This window comes from Trachypithecus francoisi, unplaced genomic scaffold (assembly GCF_009764315.1).
Source record: "Trachypithecus francoisi isolate TF-2019V2 unplaced genomic scaffold, Tfra_2.0 Lachesis_group8, whole genome shotgun sequence".
Classification (NCBI taxonomy): domain Eukaryota; kingdom Metazoa; phylum Chordata; class Mammalia; order Primates; family Cercopithecidae; genus Trachypithecus; species Trachypithecus francoisi.
In genome coordinates, this window is record NW_022681473.1 from 63,149,549 (window position 1) to 63,171,432 (window position 21,884).

General features: G+C 44.3%; 1 protein-coding gene across 2 annotated transcripts in view; it reads right to left on the bottom strand.

The window, feature by feature from the left end:
• Positions 1-21,884, bottom strand: part of CLPB (caseinolytic mitochondrial matrix peptidase chaperone subunit B) — a 149,111-nt gene that overhangs the window by 111,063 nt on the left and 16,164 nt on the right. For both annotated transcript variants that reach the window (XM_033204501.1, XM_033204500.1), the window contains exon 3: positions 6,618-6,704. In XM_033204501.1, the coding sequence (XP_033060392.1) occupies positions 6,618-6,704 (87 nt within the window). The remainder of the gene's footprint in view (positions 1-6,617; positions 6,705-21,884) is intronic.

Sequence of the window (21,884 nt, forward strand, 5' to 3'; positions counted from 1 at the left end):
CAGTTCTGCTGTGCTTCATGCTCTGCCTTGCAGTTCTCACCTTCTCTGAGGCAGGGGCTTGCAAAAGCCACCACCAAGCCCAAGCAGGATCAAATCAAAATCTCCCCACACCAGCCTCCCTTTTCAGGATCTTTGGTTCCTGAAGCACCACAATGGCCTCACTATATAGGTGGTCTCCCTGCATGACAGTCCAGAGATAAGGAACCTAAGAATGATGGGGGAGAGGCAAGTTCCCAGTCTGTACCCTCAACTTTCTCCTTGCTGGAATGAAGAATCATATACTTTATGAATTTATACAAGTCCACTGTATACTACTCATAAAGTGAATTTATCACTATTCATCAGTAATTACACTTCATTACATCACTGATAGTAGGAATTGACAAATCTTCATTCCCTACTAAAAATCAGAATGCATATCACTCTAATGTGAGATATCATCGACAATAAGAATTCACAACATTCCAGGTGACCATTAACAATATGAATTAATTTTGATACTACTAACATAAATTCTCAGTATGCCTCTGGTCACAATTAATAATGAAAATCAAGAGATGGATGACAGCTTTTTTAAAAGTTTGTAAAGTCAGTTTACTGAAGTAGCATTTACACATCATAAAATTCATCCTTTTCAAGATATATAATTTAATGAATTTTGATAATTATATACACTCATGTAACCTACATGATAATCAAGATATGGAATACTTCTCCATCATCCCCCAAAGTTCCTTTATATTCTCTTCCCATTCCCAAACACTGGCAATCACCAATCTGATTTCTGTCCCTAAAATTCTGTCTTCTCCAGAATGTCATATACAAGGAATTACCGAGTAGGTGGTTTTTTGTGTTGGTTTTAGCTTAGCATGGTGCTTTTGTTGTTGTTACTGTTTGTTTGGCTGTTTTCACTGTATGAATGTACTACAATTTGTCCATTCACCAGTTGATGGAAATTTGCGTTATTTCCAGTTTTTGGTGGTCATGAATAAAGCTGCTATAAATATTTACATACAGGTATTTCTGCAGATGTATGCTTTTATTTCTCTTAGACAAATACCTAGGAGTTGCTATTGCTGTGTGGTATGGTAAATGTATACTTTACCGTTATAAGAAACTGCCAAAGTGTTTTCCAATGTGGCTATACCATTATGCATTCCTATCAGTGATTTATCAATATTGTTCTGTATCCTTGTCAGCCCTTGGTATTGTCAGTTTTCCTAAATTTTAGCTACCGTAGTAGGTATGTAGTGGTATCTCACTGTGACTTGAGTTTGCACTGAGTATGTTTTCATGTGCTTATCTGCCACCCATCTCTTTTTTGATGAAGCATCTGCTCAAATCTTTTGCCCATTTAAAAAAATTTGATTTTTTAAATTATTGATTTGTAAGACTTCTTTGTATGTTCTGGGTACTACTGCTTTATAAGATAGATGTTTTGACATCTTTTTTTATGAATTAGAAATTATAAGAATCTAAGTCATACAATTTTTCTTCCAAACCACTATCCGCTGCACATATACTGTAACTAAGGGACTAGGAACGACTTAAACTTCCAATTTACAAATATCTTAGTGCTGCTGGAACAGAGGGCCAAGGAGTACTTAAAACCTGCTAAAACTCATGAGACTATTTTTATCTCCATTGCAAGCACCTAACAACACTAGAGCTTTAAGGAAAGCTATATCTGGAAAAATGACTGTCCTATGAACAGCTTTTGGCCCCCCAGGCTCTGCACCTCCCAAAGCCCTGTTCTGGTCCGCCAGACTTCTGGAATGATCAACAGTCGTCACACTTCATTGCTGGTCATTGTTCACTGGGAAAGGTAGGAGGCTCCCAATCTATCCCTCAGTGGAAGAGCAAATAGCGGAGCCTGTGGCTGCTTGGACATCAAAGTTGAGCAAACAGGCCTGGCAGGCCCTGCCTCTCCGCCTACACATCCTGCAAATGCCATCTGAAGGAGCTTCCCCAAGGGGGTCATGACTTTCAGCTTGTCATAGCACACATCAAAGTTTGCACCACACACGAACTGGGTGCATGGGTTCGAATCAAGTCGCCCGAGAGCGGATACTCAGCCATTGTGTCCAGTTTTAATCCTGTGTTTTCCCAAGTAATTAAGCCTTCTTGCTTATGAACTTGTGACTAAGTAAAGCATCACCGAGAGGTTGTAACATCAAAGTGCCTTCTACCGTCTGTCCATGTTTGGTAAAATTGGATTTCTTTCCCTTCTTAAAGAAAAACTAATTGAATTTAGCTGAAGGCTGTGTATATTTGCACAAGCCGGTGAAGGCTATGCTAAGTCACAGTGATCATTCTGGGACTCTGTGGCTTAGCCTTTAGCTGGACTGGGTCAGAGTGCAATATAGAATGAGACACCCAGACTCAAGCTAAACAAGTGCCTTGTGGCATGAGGCTTATAGAGGGCTCACTGTGGAGAAGGGGGCCAGACCCCCAGTGACTATTCCTTGAGTCAATACTATACCCAAGCTGTTACTAGGGCTGGCAAAAGGATTTCCTAGTAGAATGTTGGTAAAGCTTTGGCAGCACGGCTACTGAAGACAATGGCCATCACATTACTCAAGTCCTTGATGTTGGCAGTCCAAGTAAGCTTCTTAAGGCAAAAGCTGTGACTGCTTATTCTCTGAATTCCTGATAGCCTAGCACATTAGCATCTGACACCACACAGTTTTTAAATATGTTTGCTGGATATACATAATGGTAATATATATATTATAAATATAATAATATAAAAAATATATATATAATATACAAAGATAGAACTCTCTGTATCCCTTTTTTGCCCTATCAGGAAACTTCAACCTAAAGTAATACTCAATTTCCCTAATTACTTAATTTACAGAAAATACAGGATGGTCCCATTCATGTTAAATTTGTACATAAACATATATATAACAATTTCTAGATGGAGGGAATTCAGGTGACTACTATTTTCTATATGATTTTTACAAAAACAATAAATCTATTTTCAGAAAAGAGAATCTCTGGTTCAATCTTTATACAATCATCTTTCCTTTAACCAAGATGATTTCTGATCTTGATCCAGTTTTCCCTCTCCAGTGTATATTTATATTTGTATTTTAATTTAAGTCACTTCAAACTCTTTTTGGAAATAAAAGGAGAAAATAAATTATAAATTAAACTATTGTACATATTTTAAAAATGTAGTTATATAGCACTGTTATTTCCTATTCAAAACTAAATAAAAAGTACATACAGATCTAGAAATTCATAAGACGTTAAGCTCCTTAAGGACAGAGACTATTGTATTCTATATCCCTAAAGACTTAACATATTATTAAGCAGCATTAGCGTGAAATGATTGGGCTACTCTGAGGATCTCTCTCTTCAGCTTGTGGCTGCCTGCATCCTAAAGGAGGTGAAGGTTCTCCGTTTTCAGCCTTGAATCAAGGGTGCTCCCCCTCTATCTTCCCTTCATCAAAATCTAATTCAAAGGTGGTAGCATTCCAGGCCCGACCAATATGATTCTGGAAGGATTTGGTGATTGATTATATGAAAACCAGTACAGTTCTACTAAGGAAAAACTTACTGGCAGATTGTGCTGGTATGGATATGATAATCCTTCAAGACTACTGATAGCACACCTTAACAATGAGGCCTACTCACCCTGACCAACGTACTCCTGGTATTCCCTTTTTAACAAGTTCTACTTTTCCTTTTTCTCATGGCACTTCTTATCTTCTAATATATTATATAATTTACATATCCATTATACTCACTGTTTATTGTCGATCCACGCCTTTCTCTACCAAAGGACCACAACTAATACAGAAAGCAGCTCTATGTGGGCAGGGATCTTTGTTTTTCATCAATGTTATTTCAAGTACATAGAACAGTATGTGGCAAACAGTAGGGGCCAAAAAAAATTCTGTGATATGAATACATAAATCCAAGCCAAGAGTGTGCCATTTTCAGTAAAAATCTGTCCTCCCTGGATAGTGGAAGGAAGAGAAGGTCACGAAATGGATACTTAATTAGTCCTAGGAACCAAAGCAAGTAAATACAAGCCAACACTCTCACTTTTCTCAACAAGCATCACTGATTTGCTAACAGCTCTGGATAAAGACAGAGCAATCAGTTAAGCCAACAACTCATTAGATTCAAAGAGATGTGTCCCCAAAAGCACATCTACTAGCCAACTGATCACTAATTGACAGTATTCTTAAGCATTGTGTTGTTTCCTATTCAGTCTCCACCTTGAAAATACTACACACAGAAGGGAACACACCTCTCCACCTCTCCTTCTTTAGCACCACTGGCTGTTTCTTGCAGAGGGAAACACCTACAAGCTGGGGGAAAAGACTGGTGCATGTGGTGAACTACCAGTGGCATAGAATAACACATGTGTTTGTGTACAGAGATCTAATGGGGCATGAGGGACTAACAATCCACCATTTATAACCTGTAGCACATACATTACCTTATTTGATTCTCAAAAGAATATGGTGAGAATCTACTATGCTGCCACATTGAGTCCCCTCACACCCTTTGCTTCGATAGTATCCCATACACACTGCTCTGAAATCACTGATCATACTATACTATGTCTCTTTACTTGCATTTGTTTTCCCCATCAGACTGCAAACTCCCCAAGGTCTCAGATTCTGCAAACACGAGCACAGGGCCTGACTAAAGGCAGATATTTACTTAATGTTCATAGAAATAATTAATTTCTGATGAAGAAACAGGCTGTCCATGGAGCTCTGAAATTCAATTAAGGCTTGGAACCAGGACTGGACTCTAGGTCTCAACTACAAAGCCTATTTATATCAATTTTGCTTTTAAAGAATAGGTGCGCCAGGCACGGTGGCTCACGCCTGTAATCCCAGCACTTTGGGAGGCCAAGGCAGGCGGATCACAAGGTCGGGAGATCGAGACCATCCTGGCCAACATGGTGAAACCCCGTCTCTACTAAAAATACAAAAAAATTAGCTGGGCGTGGTGGTGTGCGCCTGTAGTCCCAGCTACTTGGGATGCTGAGGCAGCAGAATTGCTTGAACCCAGGAGGCGGAGCTTGCAGTGATCTGAGGTCAGGCCACACTGCACTCCAGCCTGGCAACAAGAGTGAGACTCCGTCTCAAAAAAAAAAAAGAAAAAAGAATAGGTGCTTGGAGCTAAAGAGAGCAAATCAGGAAACTGAGTGACTGAGAGTAAGTCCACAACAAAGGAGCAGAAAAGAGAGACCCATCTCATGTACAGCTAACTCTGTCAGTCTGAGGCAGTACTACCTCTGTATCATAAAATCCCAGTTACATTTATTCTTTCACACAATCTTTTCACAGGTGGCCAGTATGCCTTAAACACCTACTTGCAGAAAGAATTGAAATTGGTACCTCCAACTATCAATTTAAATGGCTGTTACTAAAGCACCCAGTCTGCTTTCTTTGAAAATATCCCTTTTTGCTCTTATTTAATCAATTCTTTCGAACAATCATAGCTAGAGCAAACGTGTACTTCATTCCAGCACTTCCAGAATTATACAGACTCCAAGGCAGAAATCAGAACAGACTGAAATGTAAAGGCAGCATCAGCACTAGGCTGGTATCTGGCATCGGGAGGTAGCAATGAGATAAAGTAAAAAACACAGACCATGGCTGGGCACAGTGGCTCACGCCTGTAATCCCAACACTTTAGTAGGCTGAGGGTGCAGGAGTACTTTGAGGCCAGGAGTTCAAGACCAACCTGGGTAGCATAGTGAGCCCCTATCTTTAAAAAAAAAAAAAATTAGCCCAGTGTGATGGTGCATAACTGTAGTCCCAGCTACTGAGGAGGGTGAGGTGGGTGGATCACTTGAACCCAGGAGGCCGAGGCTGCAGTGAACCATTGATCGTGCCACTGCACTCCAGCCTGGGTGACCAAACAAGACTGTACTTCAAAAAAACCCCAAAACCCAAAAACACGGATCTTACAGGCAGCCAGACCAAGCTGTAAATCCTGTCCATGTGATACAAGTAAATCACTTTATCTCTTTGGGTTTCAGTTTTCTGAGCTACAAAATGAGCATTACATATTTTGTGGAGTGATTGTGAGAATTAGATAACTCACTACACAAAGTAAACTATTTCAATCTTCATACAACAGCTACAACCCTGATAGGATCGGGGAGGGGACAGGAAAATAGCACAGCCTCCAATGGGAGGGAAAGAAGTCCCCCATCTTTCTTAGTTTCCATCAGAACCTCCAAAGAAAAAGCCCCTGGAGGAGCATTCACTGGGGACAGTAACTGCAGACTTCTCAAGATCAACAGACGGTGGTTAACAGAACATGACAATAACTTGCACCTATACACACAACCACTGACAACAGGCTTCCAAACATTTGGTTGCTACAATAATGCAAATGACTTGCCTAAGGTCACAAAGCCAATGACTGAGGGAGCTGGGATTCAAGGCTACATCTTTCCTGTCCACAGCTACTATACAGTCCAATGCACCAGGTGAAGTCCAGTACCTCCATCTGAATTCATTTCCCTGCCTCTGGAGAAGACAGCAGGGAGGCACACCAGGTGGGAGAGTGCTAAGGAGCAAGGTCTGCAGAGATCTGCCTAAAGGAGCCCTGTGTGGAAGGAGGTCTCTCACCTGTTGTTTCGGTTGATGGCTGCCACCATGAGTGCTGTCCAGCCAAGTCTGTGCTTTGCATTGACATCTGCACCTTCTGACAACAGCCTAAAACAAGACAGAGGAATATTTTCAGTGTATGGCTTATCATGGATGTAAAAGTAGAAAAAACCATAGAAAAAATGACACAGTCAACAAACAGAGGCTGAATGAGTCGGGAAATAGAGGCCTTTGAGGACTACATTCCCAATCTCAGCTCCTCTGGCCATTCTGCCCCATCAAGGCTTCCCCTACCTTTCTTCTTCCCTTAAGTCAGTCCGTCCCCCTTGTTATCTTCCAAACCCTTTGAGAAAAGAATGGTCCCTCCTTATCTTAATACTCTGACACTCTCACTCCCTTGGTCCAGAATGCTCTCTCCCTGACCCTTTGCCTATTTGAATTCTCCCCTCATGCTATTTAATACAATCCTTATGGCTTGTGGACTCCTGAGAAGGAAGCCTTCCTTGACTCACCCAGTGCACAGCTCTTCCTTAATTTCCCAATGCTAGGAACAGAATGCCTAATGACATGTCTTATCTAGGTAGTTTTCAGTTCACAAAATGATCACATTCCTCAAGTTTATCTGTAATGTGGTTGTTTGGAAATTGAAAATCCTTCAACCCAAGGAAAGATGGAAACAATAGATTAGGTTCCTAGGAGAGTCCACACAGACCCTACCGGAATCTATATGCCAGTGCCTAACACATTGTAGAAGCTCGATAATTGTTAAATAAATTAACAAACACAGAATTTAAAGCATCCCACTAAAAGTTTGAATTTTGGCTCCCAGGAACAGGGGGACCAACAATGTAGGGGTGGGTAAATAGAATGAACTGAGGACCTTCTACAAGCAGGAACTACCCCAGGTACTTTACATTCATGAGTCCATGTACTCTTGACACCACCTAAGGCGCTAAGAGTAATTGCCTCTTTTCAGGGATAAGGTAACAGGCTCACTTAGGTGAAATGATATGACTTGCTTAAGGTCGCACAGCTAGTTAATGGGCAGTGCAGTGACCGGTTGGCAGTGACTTTAAAGCCAGGCTCCACCTCACCTCACCACCCTTCCTCCAGACAGAACCTGGCTCTAGATAACATGAAAGACAAACACTACACTGATTTCAGTGAATCGGTATGACATGCACTTGGTCCTGTGCTAGAGTCTGGATAACGATGAGGAGAAGACATGGCTCAAGACAGCACATCAAAGAACACAGTGCCAAGAAAGGGAGGAAGGGGTTTGGGAAGCTAGGAGGCTGTTTTTCAGTGGGTTCTAGCCAAAGGATGGAGAGTCCAAAGGCTTGGGTTTGAGTCCTAGCACCATTCTTGTGCCACAATCTATAGTAAATGTCTCTACAGACCAAGTCAAATAAAATCTCTGTGTTGCCTGATGTTAGCAGGTAACTAAGGCTTGAGAGGATGAGAAACATCATGTACTAAGGCTTCTCTCAAATACTTTCAAAGGTACTATCAAAGCCCAAGGGGGAGACGGACCACAGAACTGCACATCTCATGAGTGCTATGAATGGGACTGGGTTGCAGGTACACAACAAGGAAATTTAACCCAGTCTCAGTGGCCAAAAAGGCCTCTCTGAGGAGGCGCTGATAAAGGGGAACTGGCCAAACAAAAGGGGGTGAGGGAGGGGAAGGAGTATTCCAGGTAGAGGCGGTCCTCCTCACCTGGAGCAGACATGGGGTACATGAGACCCCCTGAGATGTTTGGTATGACTGGGGCACAACATGTGAGGGGAGAGTATTAAGAGAGGTTAGGAAACCTTCCTTTCTTACCTCTAGTTTGGAGGATTTATTCTGGTGAACACTGTATATAATGTTAAACTTCTTTTATGCAGAAACAATTTTCTAGGGCCAAGAATGTTAAAGAAGCTAAGAATCCTGTCTAATTTACAAAACCTCTTCTCCTCGTTTAGCAGGCCACGTGATATGGTAGAGAGCGCATGGTTCTGACCCTATGATCCTGATGGGATGGCCTCGCTTCTCTGATCCTCAGTCCAAAAGGCTAGAAAATCAGGATAGACTGAAGAAAATCAGAGGCTTCTGAAGGCAACAAACTTGAATTGTGTCTTGAAGAAGGGGAAGAGTTTAGAGAAGTGGAAGGAAGTGCACGTCAATCAAGGCAAGAAACAGGGTATGACTGCGAAGCAGGAAAGGAACATTCAGAGACCATCAGGCAGCTCCATCTGGGTGGAAGTTCACAGCAGAGAAACAGACAGCTGCTGAGGTATGCAGAGCCAACACAAGGCCTCAAATGTCAGACTAGGAGGCCGAGGCAGTGGACATAAACCTTTTTGAGCTAGGGGCTCTTTGGCGACTACGACTGAATTTCTTCCAGAAAAGTGCATAGGAGCACACACACTCAAAAAATTTTTTTTTACATATAATGATCAGGTGTTCACAGCCCCCATAAAATCAGTAATGGAGACTAGGATAAAAGCTCAGTCTAAAGGTTTAACAGATTCCTGGCATGCGTGCTACTGTCCTGCACTGCCACGTCTAAGAGGGATAGCACAAATCTCTCCCAGTAGCTCTTGCTGTGGAGCCTTTGAAAGAGCCTCAGAACCCTCTTCAAGGATAGGCACCGTGGCTCACGCCTGTAATCCCAGCACTTTAGGAGGCCGAGGTGGGTGGATCACAAGGTCAAGAGATCAAGACCATCCTGGCTAACATGGTGAAACCCCATCTCTACTAAAAATACAAAAAATTAGTCGGGCTAACTTCATTAAAATTTAAAATAGAAAATTCATTAGAATTCAATAGAAAATTGTGGAAGCAGCACTGCTCTAGAGGTAGGGCTGAAGAAAGAAGATTGAAATGCCTCCTCCTACTACCCCTCAAGGGCTAAGTGCAGTCTAATAAAAAGAAGTGGACGAATAAAGGGTGTTGGAGTAAGTCAGACCTTGATTTGAATTCTGATCCAGCTAGATAACTCTAAGCAAATCAACTTTTCAGTCTTCTGACCTTTGGGATAATAATCTCTAATTTACAAGATCCCAGCCTTGGGCATATAGCAGGTATTCAATACAGACCCTACTATCCTCTCACTTCCATCATTTTGATGGAACAAAGTGTTGCACTCTCAAGCTGGTAGTGGCAGGTTGGCCAATACCCAGGGATTCTAAGATGTGATCACACAGGATGACCTAGATAATTCAGCGAGGCTAGCTCCAGGCACTTTGTTCATTCATTCAGCAATGAATCTCGGGATTCACTGAATCTCGGGAGAGTGAGGAGACCTGGGTTCTAGCTCTAGCTCTCCCACCTACTATTCTAATGCCCTAAAGGAAGGAACATCATCTGGCTAAGCATCAGTCTCTTCATAGGTCCACTGAGGATCACAATCCTCCCAGAGTCACAGGAGTTTTAGGAGGTGGCACTGAAACATGAAGGAAAGGGCTCTACAAACCTGAGCGGCCATTCAGAGGAGGAAATCTCGATGTTCTTCAGTGAGACTCCAGTTTTTCAGCCCTGCCCAGCTTCTTGACTGAGCATCATTCTTTGCAGTCTCTTGGGGCTGAGGTGTAATGGAAAAAAAGCAAGAACCCTGGAGTCCAAAGGCTAGAGTTCAGATTCTAGCTCTGTCATTTACTCGCTATGAAATGGAAGATATTAATCCCTCTTGTGCAAGGTGGTTTTAAGGATTAAAACAGAACTTCGTAAGGAGTGGTGACACCTGGTAGATCAAGAAAGGATCGGGCTAGGTGCAGTGGCTCACACCTGTAATCCCAACACTTTGGGAGGCCAAGGTGGGTGGATCATGAGGTCAGGAGATCGAGACCATCCTGGCTAGCACGGTGAAACCCCATCTCTACAAAAAATACAAAAAATTAGCCGGGCGCGGTGGCGCACACCTGTAATCCCAGCTACTCGGGAGGCTAAGGCAGGAGAATCGCTTGAACCCAGGAGGTGGAGGTTGCAGTGAGCTGAGATCGCGCCATTGCACTCCAGCCTGGGTGACAGGGTGAGACTCCACCTCAAAAAAAAAAAAAAAAAAAAGAAAGGACCATAAGAGAACTCAACCACAAGTAACTCTGAAAGAGCTGGGTAGGCGCCTCCCCTGCCTCCCCTCTGTGCAGAGCAGCTCAGAAAATTGGGATTTCACAAACCAGGTCTCCTGCATTTCACTGTGTTGCTTTGCAAGTGAATGCCCAGCGGGCAGTCATTTCAAAGTCCTGGGCCAGCTAGGGGGCAGGCTGCCCACTGAGAGCGGCTGAAAAGGCCTTTGAGGCCTGAGAAAGCCACCCTTGCTCTCCCCTGTGATTTTCACCAGTGGGCAAAATGTGGCAAGTGAATTAATCTCTTTTAAAAAGAGCAATGCTTGTGACAGAATACAGTATCTCCGAAAAGGTTAGGATTCCATCATCCCTGAGATGACGAGTAGAATGCTTAACGCAGGCTGCCACTCAGGCCAGAGCAGCCTGTGTCCAGGGGCTAGGGAGGCAGGGTGGGCATGGTGGGCCTTTCTGGGCTCACTCCAGACTTGTGGAAGGCCCTTCCCTAATGAACTAGGTCTCCTTCTTGGCAGGGTAGCAGTAGGTGACCCCTATCTGAGGACTGCCCAGGGAAGTAGACACAAGAGTAGACCACATTAGAAGTCCAGGGTTGAAGCCAGGCGTGGTGGCTCACACCTGTAATCCCGGCACTTTGAGAGGCCGAGGCAGATGGATCACCTGAGGTCAGGAGTTCAAGACCAGGCCAGCCAACAAGGCAAAATCCCGTCTCACTAAAAATACAAAAATTAGCCGGGTGCGGTGGCAGGCACCTGTAATCCCAGCTACTCAGGTGGCTGACGTATGAGAATCATTTGAACTCAGGAGGCAGAGATTGCAGAGAGCTGAGATCATGCCACTGCACTCCAGCCTGGGCAACAGAGAGAGGCTCCAAGTTAAAAAAAAAAAAAAAAAGTCCAGAGTTGAATCCAAGATCTTGCACAACTCTCAGGCAGTAGAGTGGGTCAGAAAAATCAGCAGCAAAGATCTCATTTCAAATCCAGGCTCTGGCAGGTGGATCACCTGAGGTCAGGAGTTTGAGACCAGCCTGGTCAACGTGGTGAAACCCCGCCTCTATTAAAAATATAAAAAATTAGCCTGGCATGGTGGCTGGTACCTGTAATCCAAGCTACTCAGGAGGCTAAAGCAGGAGAATCGCTTGAGCCTGGGAGGCGGAGGTTGCAGTAAGCAGAGATCACGCCACTGTACTCCAGCCTGGGCAACAAGAGCAAAACTCCATCTCAACAACAACAACAATAACAACAACAACAACAACAAAACACACACACAAAAGAAACAAAATCAGGCTCTGTTATTTACTAGATGAGGAGTGGTGGATGAATGAGTGACTTAGCCTCTCTGAATCTCAACTGCTTCCTTCATTTGAAACATGATAGCTCCTGCTCTCTAAGCCTGTTTCTGCATCTGTTAAAAAAAATGGAGAGCACATCACCAACCCTACTATAAATGTCACATGGGGTGCTATGAAGAGACAGTGAGACAAAATATGTAAAAACACTTGGGATACAATAAAGCACTGTGGAAAATAGCATAAGAACAGCTTATGCTATTCTTATCACTTTCCAATTCGTGTTCATTTGATTTTAAAGAAATGACAGAGAACTAGGATGACACATGAAAAGGTATACACAGAACTTGGAACATAGTAAGTGCTCAAAATTACTGGAGGATAGATAAATGAACTGCTAAAATTCCCAGGCAAGGGCAGCGGTATGAGAGGGAAGGTTCCCTAATCCAAGAGCTGAAGATTACCACAGGGGAAGGACAAATCGGTCGCGAAAAACATAGCTTGCTCCCATCCACCAGTGATCCTGGAGAGTCCAGCAGGCTAAAGACCAAAGAGGTAACAGCTATTATCACTGATTGGGGAAGGCGTGACGAAGCAGTCAAGCTTTCTCTTTCCACTGTGAATGCCTCTGTATTGTTTGAAATTGTGTTGTTTTTATAACAGTGACAATACTATTACTCTTTAAAATAAAACTTTATTAGGAAAAAAAAAAACCTATACTTTCTTTTAAGAAGCCTTCCCTCAGATGGCCTTGTTGCCATCACAATCCCCTGTGCTAGCCTGTATCAATGTAGTTATCATACTGTCCACAGGTCTAACTTCCCCAGTAGGCAGCATGTCCTTCTAGAAACAAGAACTTGTCTTCATCTCTCTGTCCAGGTGCCTGCCATAGCAGGTGGCACACCACAAAGCTCGGGGTCTGAATGAATGAATGTCTTACAGCACTTACCTACATTAACTTCTCTCCAATACTTCTGTCTGGTGCTGGAAGTTACCTGTTTTATAACTGTATGCTTGTTCTCTTCAAAGAACTCAGGCTTCTATGTGTATGTAGGAGAGTGTGGGTGCAGCTTCCCAGTCTCAGGGCTGAGGACATTTGTGGATATAGGCCTAGGGACTAGAGGTCACAAATTCCAGTCATGGCTCTATCACTGCTAGCTATGTGACCACAATAAATGTCTTTGTGGTCCTTACTTTTATCTGCAGTAAAAGAAGGAAATTGAATGAAATTATTTCTGAAGTCCCTACCAGCTCTATGATGTTATGATTCTAAATATGTGCGGCATCAAAATGAAAATTGAGTAGTCTCCTAGCAGACATAGCACTCAGCAAGACTTCCAAAGAAAAGACAACTCCCCAGGCTCTGTTTGTAGGAGGGAGGAAAAGAGTCCCAGAAAGGGACACGGGGGCAGTTTTGAGTTATTCTGGCTAACTAGCTCTTCCACTCAGGGGAGGGAGGTACCACTTGATTTTTCTTCCTCTTTCTTTAGGACCAATCAATACAAAGCAGCCACTGAACTTCAATGATGCATTGTTCCAACTGATTTCCGGATCCTTCACATGAACCAGCCCTCAGCTGCAGCTGGGGAGGGGCTGAAGGGTAGGGAGCCCTATCCCACCTGCATCAGAGGCCTGGAAGCACTGAGCCATGCAGACCCAATCATGATTGCTATCTGGGCAACAGGGCCCTGGCTGGAGCCTCACAGAAGGCCCTGTTTACAGTAATAACAGCACCAGGCCCTGCTGTCTGAGCAGAGGCAAGGTGCCTGGGGCCAGAATCCCCAGGCAGCCTCCATCTGTGCCTTATCTACCCTGCCAGCCAGGGCTGGGAGGGGCAGGGCAAGGAAGCAAAGGCTGCTCACAGACCCCCAACCTGGGACAGCAGACTTCAGGCAGGGTCTTGGTGCTTCAACTCCATAGACGAGGCCTCTTCAGCAACTTCTGCATTTGCTACTTGAACTGAGCACCCTTCTCCAAGACCTTGCTGGGGACCCTTCCGCAAAGAAGCTCTCCAGATGCTCTCACTCCCAATGAGATGGCCCACCGAGCATTCTGTCTTGCCTGGAGAACTCCAAGGGAGTGAAGGCAGTGAGGGAGGGGAGAGGTTGGCAGGTATGCAGTACCTACCACAAATGCAAGTGTACTGTGGAATGTGTCTGCATGTTTCATAACTGGCTATTTCCTATCACAGAAAACTTTAAAATTTCTGAACTTAAAGAATGATCTGCAGAGATTAATCAGTCCAAATCTTCCTTTTACACACAGATAGGGAGGCCTAGAAAGCATCCCCTTTGGAAAAAGCTGACCTATATATGAGCCTGCCTCTATCTGTCTCTTCCAGCCTGTGTGACTGTGGGCAGACCACACTACTGTCTCTGAACCTCAGTCATCTTACTCTATCAGCCTGCCAGCCCTACCTAACACGGGTGCTGAGATGACCAAAGGAAATAATGTTTGTGAGGGCACGTACATTTTCCAAATCTTAGTTGCTATTATGACAATTGTTCTGTTTGTTGAGACCCACAGTGGAGGAGCTGAACCACAGCCTCAATGAACACCTGCTGGATCAACTGAATAAAGGGCAGCACTGGGTGATCATTCTTTGTCCCATCCTCTTACAGAAATTTGGCACACATTAAAGTGCTTAGATTATTTTTTAACTTTTTATTTTGAAATAATTTCAAACTAATAGAACAGTTACAAAAATCACACACACACACACACACACACACACATACACACCCCTTCAAACAGCCTTCATGCCAGGTGCGGTGGCTCAGGCCTGTAATCCCAGCACTTTGGGAGGCCAAGGCAGGTGGATCACCTGAGGTCGGGAATTCGAGACCAGCCTGACCAACATGGAGAAACTCTGTCTCTACTAAAAAATACAAAATTAGCCGGGTGTGGTAGTGCATGCCTGTAATCCCAGCTACTCAGGAGGCTGAGGCAGGAGAATCGCTTGAACCCGGGAGGCGGAGGTTGCCGTGAGCCGAGATTGCGCCATTGCACTCGAGCCTGGGCAAAAAAAGCGAAACTCCATCTCAAAAAATAAATAAATAAATAAACAGCCTTCACTCATATCCTATTTACATTTGCTTCATTTACTTTTCTATTCCTTTTCTGTTTTTTTGCTAGACATGTGAAAATTAATTTCAGATATTATGCCCCTTTACCCCCAAATACTTCATTGAGCATGTACCAGATGTATTGGTACATGCACCTGGTACCTAGTACCAGAGCATTCTCTTACAGAACCACTAATGAAGATAAAATTCAGAACATTTAACATCGATATACTATTTTAATCTAATATATAGCCCATATTCAAATTTCTTCAATTATCCCAATATTCATTACAGCAATCTCCCCCTGTGATCCAGATGCAAGCCAGGATCAATATCAGGACCAAACACTGCATATGTTTCAATTTCATCTAGGATAGTTCCTCAACCTTTCTTTGATTTTCATGATATTGACATTTTTTGCAGAGTAAGGCTAGTTCGTCTGCAGAACACCCTTCAATGTGGATAACAATTTTTGAGGTACTACTTATTATGCATCCATTCATTCCACAAACTCTTCCTGAGTACTGATTATTACAGGACTCTGAGTAGGGCACTCAGGGTACTGTGATGAATTCTGTGGTATCCTTGCCTTCCAAGCATTCACTGGGCAGCTACACACTGGGCAAACAGCTAACATACAAGCAAGCAACCTAGAGGAAGGTGCCATGAGAGTACAGTTCAGAGCAAGCGAGACACAGGGATGACTTCCTAGAGGCAGAGTATGCCAGAAAGGATGGGCCAGAGGTACACATTTCCAGAGTGACCTCCTGGGATCCTCTATGGCAAACATCTTGGCTTCCCCAGGCAGTGTGTGCCAAGGCTGAGACAGCATGAAACATGAAAATCCAACAATACAAGGCCATAAACAGGAGGGAGTGGCCCAAGGCACCTTCATCTGGGTACCCCTGTTCAAAGCTATTAACATATGCATTTCCCAGAGAGTCAGCAGCTGCTGTGGTGAGAAGCAAAGGCCTGTGCAGGACCTGAGCTGTGGGAAAGGGTCATAGGCGCCACCTACCGGCCCCACAGCAGGCTTCCTGGCTGGTTGCCAGGAAACCTGTCCCACTACATCAGTGAGACACAAAAGTGACTCAAACTTCTCAAACAGTGTTGGTACTTGAGCCACCTTTTGTGAAGTTCAGGAATCCTACAAAATTTCCAGTAAAAAAGAGACAATGAAAAGCCAATCATAAAACCTGGCCTCTTCAGGCAAAGGTGTGGCCTTCACTCATTCAACAAAACTAAAGTTACATCTCCAAGCCAGCCTCTGTGCTGGGCATTGACAGACACTGAAATGAATCAGACATGAATCTTGCCCACAAGGAGCTCTTACTCTGAGCTGGAGGAGAGAAAATGAAACAAGTGTGCTAAGTATCACAGGTGCCCAGAGATGTTTACACAGGCTCAGGGAGCACAATTCACTGTTTTGCAAAGCTCTTTAATGGTGGAGTTCAAAAGAGCTCACATTTCTTGAGCTGCCTACTACACAACAGATACTTGACATTTATGATCTCATTTGATCCTCTGAAAGAAGCCCAAGTCTTACAAAGGGTAAATGACTGGTTAAGATTATAAGGCCAGGCTGGGCGTGGTGGCTCACACCTGTATTCCCAGCACTCTGGGAGGTCAAGGAGGGTGGATCACGAGGTCAGGGGTTGAAGACCAGCCTGACCAACATGATGAAACCCCTTCTCTACTAAAAATACAAAAATTACCCAGGTGTGGTGGCACGTGCCTGTAATCCCAGCTACTTAGGAGGCTGAGGCAGGAGAATCACTTGAACCCGGGAGGTGGAGGTTGCAGTGAGCCGAGATTGCGCCACTGCACCTCCAGCCTGGCAAGAGAGCGAAACTCCGTCTCAAAAAAAAAAAAAAAAAAAAAACCGATTACAAGGCTAGTAAGTAGCATCTGGGGATGGAGCCCAAACTCGATGGAGCCACACTGTCTTCCAGGGCTCATATGCCCAATTCTTCCCTTCTTTCCCACATTTAGCATGTGTCAGCACACCACAGTTGTCTGATGGGACCAATCACCTGACAGAAAATAAGGAAAAGCCTTAAGTGGAAAGCACTTTACTTGAGGGATGAAGATACTTTCTGATTAGTCCTGCTTCCTAGAATCTTCTCTCTTGGAAGTTCTAGTTCCCTTCTAGTCTCATGCTGAGAACGGTCCAAGCCTATCCTTTCTTCTTTCTGGTAGTCTCCATACCACCCTACTATCACATAGTATATATTCACATTTCAAATATTACAAATTCACAAGCAAATACAAAGCCTTAAAGTGTCCTTACCTTTAGGTTAAAATAAGCTCTGCAAACAAATCCAATCAAAAGGTTACAGGACATAAGAAGCCATGGATCTCAGAAGGCTGGGCTGATTACAAGCTTAACAGAACCTAGGAGTATAAGGGAGCTGCCAAGAAAGCCAATACAAGGTCGGGCCATATCAGTAGAAGCATAAAATCTTTAACAAAGGGGATGGTTGCCCTGCTCCTCACAATAATGGTCATGCCACACTGGAATTCAGAGACGGCACCAAAACTTTGTGGCTGTTTCATTTTAAAATGACTAGGATGAGGAGGAGACTTGAAACGACAGTTTAGTGAACCAAGGCTCATATAGCTTGGAGCTCTGTCTCCTAAGAGTTTAAAATCTGGAACAGGAAAAGGAAGCCATGTAGTCCTAGAAGACAGAGCTGGGACCAAATGAGGGGAGTTGAAAAGGGAGCTAAAACATGACAGCCCGTCATGTGCCAAGTGCTATGCCAGGTGCTTTCACACTATTACTTCAGAGCTAATCAGAAGATAAAACTGTTTTCTACTACTAATTACAAATTGTCTTTACTTACATTACTCCAACTGCCCAGAAAGTCTTTCCGCAAAGCTCCTTGTATACAAATACTACCTATCTCTAGACTCAAACTAAACGACACCTTGTCTGTGAAGCCCTAACTTTTCACCTGTACTAATTACAGTTCTCTTACCAGACCGCAAGTTCCTTGAAAGACAGAGGTCATCATGATACATTTTTCTCCTCCTCAATGCCTAATAAGACATTGCTCGTAACAGGCCTTAAGAATGAATAAATGCCAAAGAATGGCTGGGCACAGTGACTCACACCTGTAATCTCAGCACTCAGGAGGCTGAGGCAGGCAGATTACCTGAGGTCTGGAGTTTGAGACCAGCCTGGCCAACACAGCGAAACCCCATCTCTACTAAAAATACAAAAATTGGCCGGGCGTGATGGCTCACGCCTGTAATCCTAGCACTTTGGGAGGCCAAGGCGGGCGGATCACAAGGTCAGGAGATCAAGGCCATCCTGGCTAACACAGTGAAACCCCGCCTCTACTAAAATTACAAAAAATTAGCCAGGCGTGGTGGTGGGTGCCTGTAGTCCCAGCTACTTGGGAGGCTGAGGTGGGAGAATGGCATGAACCCAGGAGGCGGAGCTTGCAGTGAGCCAAGATCGTGCCACTGCACTCCAGCCTGGGTGACAGAGCAAGACTCCATCTCAAAAAAAAAAAAAAAAAACAAAAATTAGCCAGGGATGATGGCACATGCCTGTAATCCCAGCTACTCGGGAGGCTGAGGCAAAAGAATCACTTGAACCCTGGAGGCAGAGACTGGAGTGAGCCAAGATTGCGCCACTGCATTCCAGACTGGGTGACAGAGCAAGACTCCGTCTCAAAAAAAAAGAAGAATGAATAAATGCCAAAGAAGATACAGAAATGGCCAACAAGCACACAAAAAGATGCTCACATCATTAGCCATCAGGGAAATGCAAATCAAAACCACAATGAGATACCACTCCACACACACTAGGTTGGCTATAAGTGATGACGACAATTGTTGGTGAGGATGTGGAAAAGGTAGAACGCTCACACATTGCTTTTGAGAATGTAAAATGGTGAAGCCATCCTGGAAAACGGTTTGGCAGTTCCTCAAAATGTTAAATGCACAGTTATTCTATGGCCCAGCAATTCCACTCCTAGGTATATACTGAAGAGAAATGAAAACACACATTCACATAGAAATCTGTACATGAATGTTCATAACAGCCTTATTCATAATAGCTAAAAAGTGGAAACACAAATGTCCATCAGCTGACAAATGACATCCTGTATGGATATACATCCATAAAATGTAGTACACCCATACAGGGAATATTATTCAGCCACAAAAAGGAATAAAGTACTGATATATGCTACAACACAGATGAACCTTGAAAACATTATGCTCAGTGAACGAAGCCAGACACAAAAGGCCACATATTGTATAATTCCATTTATATGAAATGTTCAGAACAGGCAAATCCAGAAACAGAAAGCAGATTAGTGGTTGCAATGTCTAGGGGGAGAGGAGAATGGGGAGTAACTACTATTGGAACCAGAGTTTTCTGGGGGTCTGAGATGGAGTGGGAGAGTGGTAAAACATTCTAGAAATTCTGGAATTAGTGGTGCTGGTTGTACAATCTTATAAATGTTCTAAAATCCACTAAATTATATATTTCTAAAGGTTGACTTTTATGGTATGTGAATTATACCTCAAAAGAAAAAAGAATGAATGTATATTCAGTCAGAATTTGCCTATTGTTCAGGAGGCAGAGTGTGCCTCATACCTAGAGGCACCCAAAGAGGGCTGGATGTTGACCATCAGAGAAGCTAAAGTGGGGACCTGAAGACTGGAAAGGAAATGAGGCTGGAGACAAAAGTGCCTGAGATCCTGTCTGACCCATCTAGAGGTTTTGACTGAGCTCCTGATGTGCCCTGGGAAGGATCCTGCCCCTCCCTACCCCTGCTGGACTCTGAGCCCCTGGGAATTCCAGGGGCCTCCCTCAATTGTTTGTGCTTCACATCCCGCCCCAGTACACTGTCCATCTGCAAAGGCTGGTCAAACACACAGGCTTCGCAGGAGGCCTGGGTGCTATCCCTTAAACAAAAGGGCATTGAGATGGAAGCCTCAGCCCAGCCTCAAAGAGGATTCTTATGCAGCCTTCCTGAGCCTCCCATCCACATGAATGGAGGATCCTGGAGACCAGTCAGCCTGCGCAGCTGCTGCCTAGGACTGTGCTCTCCTGCTGGTTAGCCTTTGGAGAATAAACAAGGTTTCTATCAATCAATCAATCAACGGGCCAGACTCCATCTGTATTGTGTGCCTTCTGAGTGCCAGCCAGCCTTGTGTGACTTACTATGGTGAAGGCAGGAGGAAGTGCCATACACCTTGCTGTGACAGTGCTCACAGCCTAGGTGAGGAGAAATACACAAGCAGCAACTGGAGAGAAAAGCGAGGAGATGAATCAGTAAACATGACACAGCAATGGTGTGAGGCAGGTCAATTATCATCCCTACTTTGCAGATAAAGAATCTAAGGTTAGAGAGGTTAGACAACTTGTCCAAGGTCACAGAACTAACCAATGGTCACAGCTGGGATTCAAGCCTTGTTTTGTCAGACTCCAAAGTCCTCACCACTGCTTCCTGCTAATGAAGGCCAGGTGCAGTGGCTCATGCCTGTAATCTCAGCACTTTGGCCGGCTGAGGCAGGAGGATCACGAGGTCAGGAGTTCAAGACCAGCCTGGCCAACATGGCGAAATCCCGTCTCTACTAAAAATACAAAAAGTAGCCAAGTGTGGTGGCGCACGCCTATAATCCCAGGTACTCTGGAGGTTGAGCCAGGAGAATCGCTTGAACCCGGGAGACGGAGGTTGCAGTGAGTTAGGATCGTACCACTGCAGCACTCTGCTCTGGGCAGCAGAGAGAGATTCCATCTCCAACAACAACAACAAAATCCTCTTATATCTGCATCCATTGACAGAATCACAAGGAGAGGAACATAAAGGAGGGAGGACATAGTAGAGCCTCAAAGTTCAGAAAGTGAAATTTTCTGAGGTTTTTTCAAAAAGGCAGAGACAGAACAGGAACTACAAGGCAAGCAGCATAAGTGAATATTAGAAGCACAGTAACACACTGGCTTGATCATTTTCAACATTCTTGGATTTATCTCTGTTCCTCAGTTTCCAGGAAAATTCCTTGGGAGAAAAATTCCAATTGGTTCTGGCTGTGCTGACATGAATTGTGTTATGATTTTGATTAAGCCAGGATTTCAGAGGAGAGACAGCATTTGAGCCACAGAAATGATGGTAGGGAGGCAGAGCCTGACAATTGCCCCTGCTGTTAGGCCCTGAGAGATTACAGCGTTGTGGTCCCTCAAGGGGCAGGACCATGCCCAAGATGATGCCTGACACATACAAACAGAAAGGCACTCCCATCAGTTCCTCATGTTCCTCAGTCATAAGAATGGTTGCTGATCATACTGATCCCCTCTCAACCCATCTCAGCTGCCAGTGCTGTAAAAATAAAGACAGGGCCAGGCGTGGTGGCTCATGCCTGTAATCCCAGCTCTTTGGGAGGCTGAGGTGGGCAGATCACAAGGTGAGGAGATCGAGACCATCCTGGCTAATACGGTGAAACTCCGTCTCTACTAAAAATACAAAAAATTAGCCAGGCGAGGTAGCGGGCGCCTGTAGTCCCAGTTACTTGGGAGGCTGAGGCAGGAGAATGGCGTGAACCCGGGAGGTGGAGTTTGCAGTGAGCCGAGATCGCGCCACTGCACTCCAGCCTGGGTAACAAAGCGAGACTCCATCTCAAAAAAAAAAAAAAAAAAGACAAAGCTACTTCATGTGGCCTCTGATGCCCTGCAGGGTCTGCTTATTCTAGGCTTCTGGCACCTTCCTCTAGCTGGAGTACCACTGGCCTTTTTCAGTCCTTCACAGTGGCCTTGCTTCCTCCTCCTGCAGGACTCTTGTCAATAAAAGTTCCTTGCTGGGCGCGGTGGCTCACTTCTGTAATCCCAGCACTTTGGGAGGCCTAGGCAGGC